This window comes from Heptranchias perlo, unplaced genomic scaffold, assembly GCF_035084215.1.
Source record: "Heptranchias perlo isolate sHepPer1 unplaced genomic scaffold, sHepPer1.hap1 HAP1_SCAFFOLD_684, whole genome shotgun sequence".
Classification (NCBI taxonomy): domain Eukaryota; kingdom Metazoa; phylum Chordata; class Chondrichthyes; order Hexanchiformes; family Hexanchidae; genus Heptranchias; species Heptranchias perlo.
Genome location: NW_027139713.1, coordinates 31,058 through 46,057, shown reverse-complemented (window position 1 = coordinate 46,057; position 15,000 = coordinate 31,058). Strand labels below are relative to the sequence as shown.

Sequence of the window (15,000 nt, the reverse complement as noted above, 5' to 3'; positions counted from 1 at the left end):
ACAAGCGAGGAGATATCGGGGGGACAGGAGACCAAAAACTCGGTCAACGAGGGCGGTTTTATGGAGGGTCGTCGAGGAGCAGGAGGGAGAGCGGTTTGAGGGAGGGAACTCCAGAGCTCGGGGCCCGGGCGGCTGGAGTCACGGCCAATGGTGGAGCAATGGGAATCGGGAAATGGACCAGAGGCCAGAATCGGAGGAGGGCAGAGATCTCGGAGGGTCGTAGGGGGCTGGAGGAGGTTACAGAGATAGGGAGGGAGGGGGGCGAGGGCCATGGAGGGACTTGAACAGGAGGATGAGAATTGTAGGGGGCTGGAGGAGGTTACAGAGATAGGGAGGGAGGGGCGAGGGCCATGGAGGGATTTGAAGAGGAGGATGAGAATTTTAAAATCGAGGCGTTCCCAGACCGGGAGCCAGTGTGGGTCCAGCGAGCACAGGGGGTGATGGGTGAACGGGACGACAGCATAGAGGGAGCTTTACTCTGTATCTAACCCTGTACCTGCCCTGGGAGTGTTTGATGGGACAGTGTAGAGGGAGATTTACTCTGTATCTAACCCTGTACCTGCCCTGGGAGTGTTTGATGGGACAGTGTAGAGGGAGCTTTACTCTGTATCTAACCCTGTACCTGCCCTGGGAGTGTTTGATGGGACAGTGTAGATGGAGCTTTACTCTGTATCTAACCCTGTACCTGACCCTGGGAGTGTTTGATGGGACAGTGTAGAGGGAGCTTTACTCTGTATCTAACCCTGTACCTGACCCTGGGAGTGTTTGATGGGACAGTGTAGAGGGAGCTTTACTCTGTATCTAACCCTGTACCTGACCCTGGGAGTGTTTGATGGGACGGTGTAGAGGGAGCTTTACTCTGTATCTAACCCTGTACCTGCCCTGGGAGTGTTTGACGGGACAGTGCAGAGGGAGCTTTACTCTGTATCTAACCCTGTACCTGCCCTGGGAGTGTTTGATGGGACAGTGTAGAGGGAGCTTTACTCTGTATCTAACCCTGTACCTGCCCTGGGAGTGTTTGATGGGACGGTGTAGAGTGAGCTTTACTCTGTATCTAACCCTGTACCTGCCCTGGGAGTGTTTGACGGGACAGTGTAGAGGGAGCTTTACTCTGTATCTAACCCTGTACCTGCCCTGGGAGTGTTTGATGGGACAGTGTAGAGGGAGCTTTACTCTGTATCTAACCCTGTACCTGACCCTGGGAGTGTTTGATGGGACAGTGTAGAGGGAGCTTTACTCTGTATCTAACCCTGTACCTGCCCTGGGAGTGTTTGATGGGACAGTGTAGAGGGAGCTTTACTCTGTATCTAACCCTGTACCTCACCCTGGGAGTGTTTGATGGGACAGTGCAGAGGGAGCTTTACTCTGTATCTAACCCTGTACCTGCCCTGGGAGTGTTTGATGGGACAGTGTAGAGGGAGCTTTACTCTGTATCGAACCCTGTACCTGCCCTGGGAGTGTTTGATGGGACAGTGTAGAGGGAGCTTTACTCTGTATCTAACACTGTACCTGCCCTGGGAGTGTTTGATGGGACAGTGTAGAGGGAGCTTTACTCTGTATCTAACCCTGTACCTGCCCTGGGAGTGTTTGATGGGACAGTGTAGAGGGAGCTTTACTCTGTATCTAACCCTGTACCTGACCCTGGGAGTGTTTGATGGGACAGTGTAGAGGGAGCTTTACTCTGTATCTAACCCTGTACCTGCCCTGGGAGTGTTTGATGGGACAGTGTAGAGGGAGCTTTACTCTGTATCTAACCCTGTACCTCACCCTGGGAGTGTTTGATGGGACAGTGTAGAGGGAGCTTTACTCTGTATCTAACCCTGTACCTGACCCTGGGAGTGTTTGATGGGACAGTGTAGAGGGAGCTTTACTCTGTATCTAACCCTGTACCTGCCCTGGGAGTGTTTGATGGGACAGTGTAGATGGAGCTTTACTCTGTATCTAACCCTGTACCTGACCCTGGGAGTGTTTGATGGGACAGTGTAGAGGGAGCTTTACTCTGTATCTAACCCTGTACCTGACCCTGGGAGTGTTTGATGGGACAGTGTCGAGGGAGCTTTACTCTGTATCTCACCCTGTACCTGACCCTGGGAGTGTTTGATGGGACGGTGTAGAGGGAGCTTTACTCTGTATCTAACCCTGTACCTGCCCTGGGAGTGTTTGACGGGACAGTGTAGAGGGAGCTTTACTCTGTATCTAACCCTGTACCTGCCCTGGGAGTGTTTGATGGGACAGTGTAGAGGGAGCTTTACTCTGTATCTAACCCTGTACCTGCCCTGGGAGTGTTTGATGGGACGGTGTAGAGTGAGCTTTACTCTGCATCTAACCCTGTACCTGCCCTGGGAGTGTTTGACGGGACAGTGTAGAGGGAGCTTTACTCTGTATCTAACCCTGTACCTGCCCTGGGAGTGTTTGATGGGACAGTGTCGAGGGAGCTTTACTCTGTATCTAACCCTGTACCTGACCCTGGGAGTGTTTGATGGGACAGTGTAGAGGGAGCTTTACTCTGTATCTAACCCTGTACCTGCCCTGGGAGTGTTTGATGGGACAGTGTAGAGGGAGCTTTACTCTGTATCTAACCCTGTACCTCACCCTGGGAGTGTTTGATGGGACAGTGCAGAGGGAGCTTTACTCTGTATCTAACCCTGTACCTGCCCTGGGGGTGTTTGATGGGACAGTGTAGAGGGAGCTTTACTCTGTATCTAACTCTGTACCTGACCTGGGAGTGTTTGATGGGACAGTGTAGAGGGAGCTTTACTCTGTATCTAACCCTGTACCTGCCCTGGGAGTGTTTGATGGGACGGTGTAGAGGGAGCTTTACTCTGTATCTAACTCTGTACCTGACCCTGGGAGTGTTTGATGGGACGGTGTAGAGGGAGCTTTACTCTGTATCTGAGCCTTTTCTTGAAGGTTGGATCGTAAACTCTCTCGGATGTAGGGCAGAGCAGAAGATAATTTGTTACTGATGCTGGTAGACCTCCCATCTTGCTGCATAGCAACCGCAGTAACCACAGGCAGGCTTTGCGGCCTAGTTTTCTGCTGTATCGAGGTCATCTCCATCTTCTCTTGCCCCTGCTGAATCGTAAGCATCTGCAGGGGCGGGTTTGGGGGTTGTCGCGAGGCTTATCTCTGGACCTGTTGGTTTTGGGAGACTTGACGATAGGGTTTATTGGCGTGTGAAGTGGCTGTGAGAAAAAATAGATGAAGTCAGAGATTCACCACAGCTCTCTCGGTATCGGAGAGAGGGAAGGTTTGAGAGGAGGAGGAGGAGGAGGAGGAGGGATATATACAGGAGGAGGGATATATACAGGAGGACTCATCAGTCAACAGCAGTAAGAAAGTCCTGCCTGTAAACAGTCAAGGGGTTCGGGGGGTTCATATGCAGAATAACAGATACCCCGGGGAGTGAGTTACAGACTGGAATCCAATCGAGGGGTTCGGGGGGGTTTTATATATAGAATAACAGATACCCGGGAGTGAGTTACAGACTGGAATCTAATCGAGGGGTTCGGGGGGGTTTATATATAGAATAACAGATACCCGGGAGTGAGTTACAGGCTGGAATCTAATCGAGGGGTTCGGGGGGTTTATATATAGAATAACAGATACCCGGGAGTGAGTTACAGACTGGAATCTAATCGAGGGGTTCGGGGGGTTTATATATAGAATAACAGATACCCGGGAGTGAGTTACAGACTGAAATCTAATCGAGGGGTTCGGGGGGGTTTATATATAGAATAACAGATACCCGGGAGTGAGTTACAGACTGGAATCTAATCGAGGGGTTCGGGGGGTTTATATATAGAATAACAGATACCCGGGAGTGAGTTACAGACTGAAATCTAATCGAGGGGTTCGGGGGGGTTTATATATAGAATAACAGATCCCCCGGGGAGTGAGTTACAGACTGGAATCTAATCGAGGGGTTCGGGGGGTTTATATATAGAATAACAGATACCCGGGAGTGAGTTACAGACTGGAATCTAATCGAGGGGTTCGGGGGGGTTTATACATAGAATAACAGATACCCGGGAGTGAGTTACAGACTGGAATCTAATCGAGGGGTTCGGGGGGTTTATATATAGAATAACAGATACCCGGGAGTGAGTTACAGACTGGAATCTAATCGAGGGGTTCGGGGGGGTTTATATATAGAATAACAGATACCCGGGAGTGAGTTACAGACTGGAATCTAATCGAGGGGTTCGGGGGGTTTATATATAGAATAACAGATACCCGGGAGTGAGTTACAGACTGGAATCTAATCGAGGGGTTCGGGGGGTTTATATATAGAATAACAGATACCCGGGAGTGAGTTACAGACTGGAATCTAATCGAGGGGTTCGGGGGGTTTATATATAGAATAACAGATACCCGGGAGTGAGTTACAGACTGGAATCTAATCTCGGGGTTCGGGGGGTTTATATATAGAATAACAGATACCCGGGAGTGAGTTACAGACTGGAATCTAATCGAGGGGTTCGGGGGGTTTATATATAGAATAACAGATACCCGGGAGTGAGTTACAGACTGGAATCTAATCGAGGGGTTCGGGGGGGTTTATATATAGAATAACAGATACCCGGGAGTGAGTTACAGACTGGAATCTAATCGAGGGGTTCGGGGGGGTTTATATATAGAATAACAGATACCCGGGAGTGAGTTACAGACTGGAATCTAATCGAGGGGTTCGGGGGGGTTTATATATAGAATAACAGATACCCGGGAGTGAGTTACAGACTGGAATCTAATCGAGGGGTTCGGGGGGGTTTATATATAGAATAACAGATACCCGGGAGTGAGTTACAGACTGGAATCTAATCGAGGGGTTCGGGGGGGTTTATATACAGAATAACAGATACCCGGGAGTGAGTTACAGACTGGAATCTAATCGAGGGGTTCGGGGGGGTTTATATATAGAATAACAGATACCCGGGAGTGAGTTACAGACTGGAATCTAATCGAGGGGTTCGGGGGGGTTTATATATAGAATAACAGATACCCGGGAGTGAGTTACAGACTGGAATCTAATCGAGGGGTTCAGGGGGTTTATATATAGAATAACAGATACCCGGGAGTGAGTTACAGACTGGAATCTAATCGAGGGGTTCGGGGGGGGTTTATATATAGAATAACAGATACCCGGGAGTGAGTTACAGACTGGAATCTAATCGAGGGGTTCGGGGGGGTTATATATAGAATAACAGATACCCCGGGAGTGAGTTACAGACTGGAATCTAATCGAGGGGTTCGGGGGGGTTTATATATAGAATAACAGATACCCCGGGAGTGAGTTACAGACTGGAATCTAATCGAGGGGTTCGGGGGGTTTATATATAGAATAACAGATACCCGGGAGTGAGTTACAGACTGGAATCTAATCGAGGGGTTCGGGGGGGTTTATATATAGAATAACAGATACCCCGGGAGTGAGTTACAGACTGGAATCTAATCGAGGGGTTCGGGGGGTTTATATATAGAATAACAGATACCCGGGAGTGAGTTACAGACTGGAATCTAATCGAGGGGTTCGGGGGGGTTTATATATAGAATAACAGATACCCGGGAGTGAGTTACAGACTGGAATCTAATCGAGGGGTTCGGGGGGGTTTATATATAGAATAACAGATACCCGGGAGTGAGTTACAGACTGGAATCTATTCGAGGGGTTCGGGGGGTTTATATATAGAATAACAGATACCCGGGAGTGAGTTACAGACTGGAATCTAATCGAGGGGTTCGGGGGGTTTATATATAGAATAACAGATACCCGGGAGTGAGTTACAGACTGGAATCTAATCGAGGAGTTCGGGGGGGTTTATATACAGAATAACAGATACCCGGGGAGTGAGTTACAGACTGGAATCTAATCGAGGGGTTCGGGGGTTTATATATAGAATAACAGATACCCGGGAGTGAGTTACAGACTGGAATCTAATCGAGGGGTTCGGGGGGGTTTATATATAGAATAACAGATACCCCGGGAGTGAGTTACAGACTGGAATCTAATCGAGGGGTTCGGGGGGGTTTATATATAGAATAACAGATACCCGGGAGTGAGTTACAGACTGGAATCTAATCGAGGGGTTCGGGGGGGTTATATATAGAATAACAGATACCCGGGAGTGAGTTACAGACTGGAATCTAATCGAGGGGTTCGGGGGGGTTTATATATAGAATAACAGATACCCGGGAGTGAGTTACAGACTGGAATCTAATCGAGGGGTTCGGGGGGTTTATATATAGAATAACAGATACCCGGGAGTGAGTTACAGACTGGAATCTAATCGAGGGGTTCGGGGGGGTTTATTTTGAGAATAACAGATACCCGGGAGTGAGTTACAGACTGGAATCTAATCGAGGGGTTCGGGGGGTTTATATATAGAATAACAGATACCCGGGGAGTGAGTTACAGACTGGAATCTAATCGAGGGGTTCGGGGGGTTTATATATAGAATAACAGATACCCGGGAGTGAGTTACAGGCTGGAATCTAATCGAGGGGTTCGGGGGGGTTTATATATAGAATAACAGATACCCGGGAGTGAGTTACAGACTGGAATCTAATCGAGGGGTTCGGGGGGTTTATATATAGAATAACAGATACCTGGGAGTGAGTTACAGACTGGAATCTAATCGAGGGGCTCGGGGGGTTTATATATAGAATAACAGATACCCGGGAGTGAGTTACAGACTGGAATCTAATCGAGGGGTTCGGAGGGTTTATATATAGAATAACAGATACCCGGGAGTGAGTTACAGACTGGAATCTAATCGAGGGGTTCGGGGGGTTTATATATAGAATAACAGATACCCGGGAGTGAGTTACAGACTGGAATCTAATCGAGGGGTTCGGGGGGTTCATATATAGAATAACAGATACCCGGGAGTGAGTTACAGACTGGAATCTAATCGAGGGGTTCGGGGGGGTTTATACATAGAATAACAGATACCCGGGAGTGAGTTACAGACTGGAATCTAATCGAGGGGTTCGGGGGGTTTATATATAGAATAACAGATACCCGGGAGTGAGTTACAGACTGGAATCTAATCGAGGGGGGTGAATGGGCCTCCTCCTGTTGCTATGGAAGACGGGCCTAGCTGGTTCCTGAGCCTGGGCCTTTCCTGCTGTGTTTTTGGGTATCTCTGACCCTGGTCTTTTCCCGTCCTATTTCCCCCACCTCTCCCTGCCCTGCAGTTGGTGAACTCTGGACCCTCCGCCCCGCGTGGGAGGCCGTGTTTTGCAGAGACTGAGTACTACGAGAATGATCTCCGCCAGTGCTGTCGGAAGTGCTCGCCAGGTAATTATCGCACCTGGAGGGTCGTGGGGGTCCGAGTGAGGGTCTCGGGGTCAGAACAGCGTTTGAGGGGGGTGATTGAGGGACTTTGATGGTGAGGGATGGGCTTCGATGGGAGAGTTAGGGGGACTGGAGGGAGGGGCTTCGATGGGAGGGTTTTGGGGGGCTGGAGGGGGGGGCTTCGATGGGAGGGTTTTGGGGGACTGGAGGGAGGGGTTTTGATGGGGGTGGGGCTGGAGCGAGGGGCTTCGATGGGAGGGTTTTGGGGGGGGCTGGAGCGAGGGTCTTCGATGGGAGGGTTTTGGGGGGGCTGGAGCGAGGGTCTTCGATGGAGGGTTTTGGGGGGGCTGGAGCGAGGGTCTTCGATGGGAGGGTTTTGGGGGGGCTGGAGCGAGGGTCTTCGATGGGAGGGTTTTGGGGGACTGGAGGGAGGGGCTTCGATGGGAGGGTTGGGGGACTGGAGGGAGAGGTTTTGGGGGGGCTGGAGCGAGGGTCTTCGATGGTAGGATTGAGGGGACTGGAGGGAGGGTCTTCAATGGGAGGGTTTTGGGGGGGCTGGAGGGAGGGTCTTCGATGGGGGGGACTGGAGGGAGGGTCTTCAATGGGAGGGTTTTGGGGGGCTGGAGGGAGGGTCTTCGATGGGAGGGTTTTGGGGGGCTGGAGGGAGGGTCTTCGATGGGGGGGGACTGGAGGGAGGGTCTTCGATGGAGGATTGAGGGGACTGGAGGGAGGGTCTTCGATGGGGGGGGCGGTGCTGGAGCGAGGGTCTCCGATGGGAGGATTGAGGGGACTGGAGGGAGGGTCTTCAATGGGAGGGTTTTGGGGGCTGGAGGGAGGGTCTTCGATGGGGGGGGCGGTGCTGGAGCGAGCGTCTCCGATGGGAGGATTGAGGGGACTGGAGGGAGGGTCTTCGATGGGAGGGGACTGGAGGGAGGGTCTTCGGTGGGAGGGTTTTGGGGGGCTGGAGGGAGGGTCTTCGATGGGAGGATTGAGGGACTGGAGGGAGGGTCTTCGATGGGGGGGGACTGGAGGGAGGCCGTTCGTGCCGTCCTGTAACGGTCTATCCCTTCTCTCTCTCTCCAGGTCACTACGCCTATCGTCGATGTACGCAGTCCCAGGATACAGACTGCCGGCCGTGTCCGCCCGGGGAGTTCACCGAGTTCTGGAATTATATCCTGGAGTGCAAACTCTGTCCGGCCTGCGATCAACGTGAGGCCGTTCGTTCCCCTGGGTCCCCCTCGCAAATTTCTATTCCCCGTTTTTTTGTCGGGACCGGGTGTCGAGGGATACGGGGGGGGGGCGGGCGGGGGGGTTACAGGTCGGCCGTGGTCTGATTGAATGGCAACCAGGAGCCTGCGGATTTGATGGGGGGGCTTGCAGGACCGCATCGATCGCTGGGACGGCCTGGCCTCCGTCGCACTTAAACCGGTTTGGGGGGAGGCAGGGTGTCCCCCGGGGGGGGGAAGGGATTTATTTTTTGACCGTGAGGTGGATGAAATGCTGAGATATTTGTCTGTCTGTCTGTCCTCCTTTCAGGCCGGGGGCTGGTCGTGCAAGAGAATTGTTCGAGCACGGTCAAAACCAAGTGTCAGTGCGTCAGTGGGATGCACTGCGTTGACGTCCGAGACTGTACAGATTGTGAGCTGCACAGGTCCTGTCCGCCCGGAGCAGAGATCTCTCGGGCAGGTAACGCTCCTCGTCTCCGCCCTCGCACCCCCAAATCCTCCTCGTCTCCGCCCTCGCACCCCCAAATCCTCCTCCCCGAGTGTCTCAACCCCTCGATTAGATTCCAGTCTGTAACTCACTCCCGGGTATCTGTTATTCTATATATAAACCCCCCGAACCCCTCGATTAGATTCCAGTCTGTAACTCACTCCCAGGTATCTGTTATTCTATATAAACCCCCCCCGAACCCCTCGATTAGATTCCAGTCTGTAACTCACTCCCGGGTATCTGTTATTCTATATATAAACCCCCCGAACCCCTCGATTAGATTCCAGTCTGTAACTCACTCCCGGGTATCTGTTATTCTATATATAAACCCCCCCGAACCCCTCGATTAGATTCCAGTCTGTAACTCACTCCCGGGTATCTGTTATTCTATATATAAACCCCCCGAACCCCTCGATTAGATTCCAGTCTGTAACTCACTCCCGGGTATCTGTTATTCTATATATAAACCCCCCCGAACCCCTCGATTAGATTCCAGTCTGTAACTCACTCCCGGGTATCTGTTATTCTATATATAAACCCCCCCGAACCCCTCGATTAGATTCCAGTCTGTAACTCACTCCCGGGTATCTGTTATTCTATATATAAACCCCCCGAACCCCTCGATTAGATTCCAGTCTGTAACTCACTCCCGGGTATCTGTTATTCTATATATAAACCCCACGAACCCCTCGATTAGATTCCAGTCTGTAACTCACTCCCGGGTATCTGTTATTCTATATATAAACCCCCCCGAACCCCTCGATTAGATTCCAGTCTGTAACTCACTCCCGGGTATCTGTTATTCTATATATAAACCCCCCCGAACCCCTCGATTAGATTCCAGTCTGTAACTCACTCCCCGGGTATCTGTTATTCTATATATAAACCCCCCGAACCCCTCGATTAGATTCCAGTCTGTAACTCACTCCCGGGTATCTGTTATTCTATATATAAACCCCCCCCGAACCCCTCGATTAGATTCCAGTCTGTAACTCACTCCCGGGTATCTGTTATTCTATATATAAACCCCCCCGAACCCCTCGATTAGATTCCAGTCTGTAACTCACTCCCGGGTATCTGTTATTCTATATATAAACCACCCCGAACCCCTCGATTAGATTCCAGTCTGTAACTCACTCCCGGGTATCTGTTATTCTATATATAAACCCCCCCCGAACCCCTCGATTAGATTCCAGTCTGTAACTCACTCCCGGGTATCTGTTATTCTATATATAAACCCCCCCGAACCCCTCGATTAGATTCCAGTCTGTAACTCACTCCCGGGTATCTGTTATTCTATATATAAACCCCCCGAACCCCTCGATTAGATTCCAGTCTGTAACTCACTCCCGGGTTATCTGTTATTCTATATATAAACCTCCCGAACCCTCGATTAGATTCAGTCTGTAACTCACTCCGGGTATCTGTTATTCTATATATAAACCCCCCCGAACCCCTCGATTAGATTCCAGTCTGTAACTCACTCCCGGGTATCTGTTATTCTATATATAAACCCCCCGAACCCCTCGATCAGATTCCAGTCTGTAACTCACTCCCGGGTATCTGTTATTCTATATATCAACCCCCCCGAACCCCTCGATTAGATTCCAGTCTGTAATTCACTCCCGGGTATCTGTTATTCTATATATCAACCCCCCCGAACCCCTCGATTAGATTCCAGTCTGTAACTCACTCCCGGGTATCTGTTATTCTATATATAAACCCCCCGAACCCCTCGATTAGATTCCAGTCTGTAACTCACTCCCGGGTATCTGTTATTCTATATATAAACCCCCCGAACCCCTCGATCAGATTCCAGTCTGTAACTCACTCCCGGGTATCTGTTATTCTATATATAAACCCCCCGAACCCCTCGATTAGATTCCAGTCTGTAACTCACTCCCGGGTTATCTGTTATTCTATATATAACCCATTATTGCCTTGTTATATTTCAGGGACTCCCACACACGACACGACCTGTGTGCCCTGTCCACCCGGAACCTTCCAGAAGGTCGAATCGTTGGAGAGATGTCAAAGGCACAAGAAGTAAGCTGTATTTAGGAACAGGAGTCGGCCATTCAGCCCCTCGTGCCTGCTCCGCCATTGGATAAGATCATGGCTGATCTGTGATCTAACTCCATATACCTGCCTTTGGCCCATATCCCTTAATACCTTTGGTTGCCAACAAGCTATCTATCTCAGATTTAAATTTAGCAATTGAGCTAGTATCAATTGCCGTTTGCGGAAGAGAGTTCCAAACTTCTACCTCCCTTTGTGTGTAGAAATGTTTTCTAATCTCACTCCTGAAAGGTCGGGCTCTAATTTTTAGACGGTGCCCCCTACTCCGAAAATCCCCAATAGTTTCTCTCTATCCGTTCCCCTTAATATCTTATAAACTTCGATCAGGTCACCCCTTAACCTTCGAAACTCCAGAGAACACAACCCCAATTTGTGTAATCTCTCCTCGTAACTTAACCCTTGAAGTCCGGGTATCATTCTAGTAAACCTACGCTGCACTCCCTCCAAGGTCAATATGTCCTTCCGAAGGTGCGGTGCCCAGAACTGCTCACAGTACTCCAGGTGCGGTCTAACCAGGGTTTTGTGTAGCTGCAGCATAACTTCTGCCCCCTTGTACTCCAGTCCTTGAGATATAAAGGCCAGCGTTCCATTAGCCTTATTGATTATTTTCTGCACCTGTTCATGACACGTCAATGATCGATGGACCTGAACCTCGAACGGAGGGGAGACGGAGTTTTCGGGGTTTTGCTCGGTTTGACTCCTCGCACTTTAGGTTTCCCCTTTGAAATAAACCCTTCTGTTTGTTCTCCATCTTTCTTCTCTCTCTCTTCCCCCCGCCCCCCACTCTCCCCTTACCCTCTTCCAGCTGCTCCGCCCATCGATTGGTTGAGGCGCGCGAGGGGACGGCCAATTCGGACGCGATCTGCAAGGACCCCGAGCCCGCACGGGCAGGAGGCGTCAGCTACCCCCCAGCTGTGTGGAGACCCACCCAACATCTGGACCCCGCTCCGGACAGTAAGTGTCGTCGTCCCTCGCCTTCACTCTGTATCTAACCCTGTACCTGCCCCTGGGAGTGTTTGATGGGACAGTGTAGAGGGAGCTTTACTCTGTATCTAACCCTGTACCTGCCCTGGGAGTGTTTGAGGGGACAGTGTAGAGGGAGCTTTACTCTGTATCTAACCCTGTACCTGCCCTGGGAGTGTTTGATGGGACGGTGCAGAGGGAGCTTTACTCTGTATCTAACCCTGTACCTGCCCTGGGAGTGTTTGATGGGACAGTGTAGAGGGAGCTTTACTCTGTATCTAACCCTGTACCTGCCCTGGGAGTGTTTGATGGGACAGTGTAGAGGAGCTTTACTCTGTATCTAACCCTGTACCTGCCCTGGGAGTGTTTGATGGGACAGTGTAGAGGGAGCTTTACTCTGTATCTAACCCTGTACCTGCCCTGGGAGTGTTTGATGGGACAGTGTAGAGGGAGCTTTACTCTGTATCTAACCCTGCACCTGCCCTGGGAGTGTTTGATGGGACAGTGTAGAGGGAGCTTTACTCTGTATCTAACCCTGTACCTGACCCTGGGAGTGTTTGATGGGACAGTGTAGAGGAGCTTTACTCTGTATCTAACCCTGTACCTGCCCTGGGAGTGTTTGATGGGACAGTGTAGAGGGAGCTTTACTCTGTATCTAACCCTGTACCTGACCCTGGGAGTGTTTGATGGGACAGTGTAGAGGGAGCTTTACTCTGTATCTAACCCTGTACCTGCCCTGGGAGTGTTTGATGGGACAGTGTAGAGGGAGCTTTACTCTGTATCTAACCCTGTACCTGCCCTGGGAGTGTTTGATGGGACAGTGTAGAGGGAGCTTTACTCTGTATCTAACCCTGTACCTGCCCGGGAGTGTTTGATGGGACAGTGTAGAGGGAGCTTTACTCTGTATCTAACCCTGTACCTGCCCTGGGAGTGTTTGACGGGACAGTGTAGAGGGAGCTTTACTCTGTATCTAACCCTGTACCTGCCCTGGGAGTGTTTGATGGGACAGTGTAGAGGGAGCTTTACTCTGTATCTAACCCTGTACCTGCCCTGGGAGTGTATGATGGGACAGTGTAGAGGGAGCTTTACTCTGTATCTAACCCTGTACCTGCCCCTGGGAGTGTTTGATGGGACGGTGTAGAGGGAGCTTTACTCTGTATCTAACCCTGTACCTGACCCTGGGAGTGTTTGATGGGACAGTGTAGAGGGAGCTTTACTCTGTATCTGACCCTGTACCTGCCCTGAGAGTGTTTGATGGGACAGTGTAGAGGGAGCTTTACTCTGTATCTAACCCTGTACCTGCCCTGGGAGTGTTTGATGGGACAGTGTGGAGGGAGCTTTACTCTGTATCTAACCCTGTACCTGCCCTGGGAGTGTTTGAGGGGACAGTGTAGAGGGAGCTTTACTCTGTATCTAACCCTGTACCTGCCTGGGAGTGTTTGATGGGACGGTGCAGAGAGGGAGCTTTACTCTGTATCTAACCCTGTACCTGACCCTGGGAGTGTTTGATGGGACGGTGTAGAGGGAGCTTTACTCTGTATCTAACCCTGTACCTGCCCTGGGAGTGTTTGATGGGACAGTGTAGAGGGAGCTTTACTCTGTATCTAACCCTGTACCTGCCCTGGGAGTGTTTGATGGGACAGTGTAGAGGGAGCTTTACTCTGTATCTAACCCTGCACCTGCCCTGGGAGTGTTTGATGGGACAGTGTAGAGGGAGCTTTACTCTGTATCTAACCCTGTACCTGACCCTGGGAGTGTTTGATGGGACAGTGTAGAGGGAGCTTTACTCTGTATCTAACCCTGTACCTGCCCTGGGAGTGTTTGATGGGACAGTGTAGAGGGAGCTTTACTCTGTATCTAACCCTGTACCCTGACCCTGGGAGTGTTTGATGGGACAGTGTAGAGGGAGCTTTACTCTGTATCTAACCCTGTACCTGCCCTGGGAGTGTTTGATGGGACAGTGTAGAGGGAGCTTTACCTCTGTATCTAACCCTGTACCTGCCCTGGGAGTGTTTGATGGGACAGTGTAGAGGGAGCTTTACTCTGTATCTAACCCTGTACCTGCCCCGGGAGTGTTTGATGGGACAGTGTAGAGGGAGCTTTACTCTGTATCTAACCCTGTACCTGCCCTGGGAGTGTTTGACGGGACAGTGTCGAGGGAGCTTTACTCTGTATCTAACCCTGTACCTGCCCTGGGAGTGTTTGATGGGACAGTGTAGAGGGAGCTTTACTCTGTATCTAACCCTGTACCTGCCCTGGGAGTGTTTGATGGGACAGTGTAGAGGGAGCTTTACTCTGTATCTAACCCTGTACCTGCCCCTGGGAGTGTTTGGGACGGTGTTGAGGGAGCTTCACTCTGTCTTGGACTCGTGCTCTCTCCTTCGCTGCTGAATTCAATCCATTTTTATAACCGAGGATTCTGTCCCTTTTTCCCTTTCAGATTCTTACTTGCTGATTGCCGCGGTGACGATGGCCTTTCTGTTCCTCTGTGCGCTTCTGGGGGGAATTGCCGCGTACGTCTGGAACAGACGACGTAACGGAGGTGAGTTGCCCCTCGCAGAATCGGCGCAGCGCGGGAGCGAGGGCCATTCGTCCCGTCCTCCCTGTGCCAGCTCTCTGCCAGAGCGCTCCGATTTAGTCCTGCTCTTTCCCCAAAACCCCGCAAATTAATCCTCGTTGAGTTCCGTGTCTTTTGAACATTCCCACGTGCTCCTGCCTCCGCTCCCTCCTCTTTCAGAGAGTGCGTTCCCGAGTGTGTGTGGGCGGAAAATATTCCCTCATATCTCCTCCTCCTGGCTCTTTCCCCTCCTGCTCCACTGGGGAACGCCCTCTCCTTATTCGCTCTGTCGAGACCCCCTCGTAATTTCCAACCCCTCGATCAAACCTCCCCCCACCTCTCGACCTTCTCTGCTCTGAGGAGAAACGCCCCCCCCACAGTCTCTCCACGA

General features: G+C 51.0%; 1 protein-coding gene across 1 annotated transcript in view; it reads left to right on the top strand.

The window, feature by feature from the left end:
• Positions 1–14,722, top strand: part of LOC137318248 (tumor necrosis factor receptor superfamily member 3-like) — a 23,492-nt gene extending 8,770 nt beyond the window's left edge. Inside the window, exons 2-7 of the mRNA XM_067981178.1 lie at positions 7,198–7,300; positions 8,381–8,506; positions 8,834–8,983; positions 10,966–11,056; positions 11,895–12,043; positions 14,493–14,722. Coding sequence (XP_067837279.1) covers positions 7,198–7,300; positions 8,381–8,506; positions 8,834–8,983; positions 10,966–11,056; positions 11,895–12,043; positions 14,493–14,722 — 849 coding nt within the window. The remainder of the gene's footprint in view (positions 1–7,197; positions 7,301–8,380; positions 8,507–8,833; positions 8,984–10,965; positions 11,057–11,894; positions 12,044–14,492) is intronic.
• The last annotated feature ends 278 nt before the right edge of the window (positions 14,723–15,000 follow it).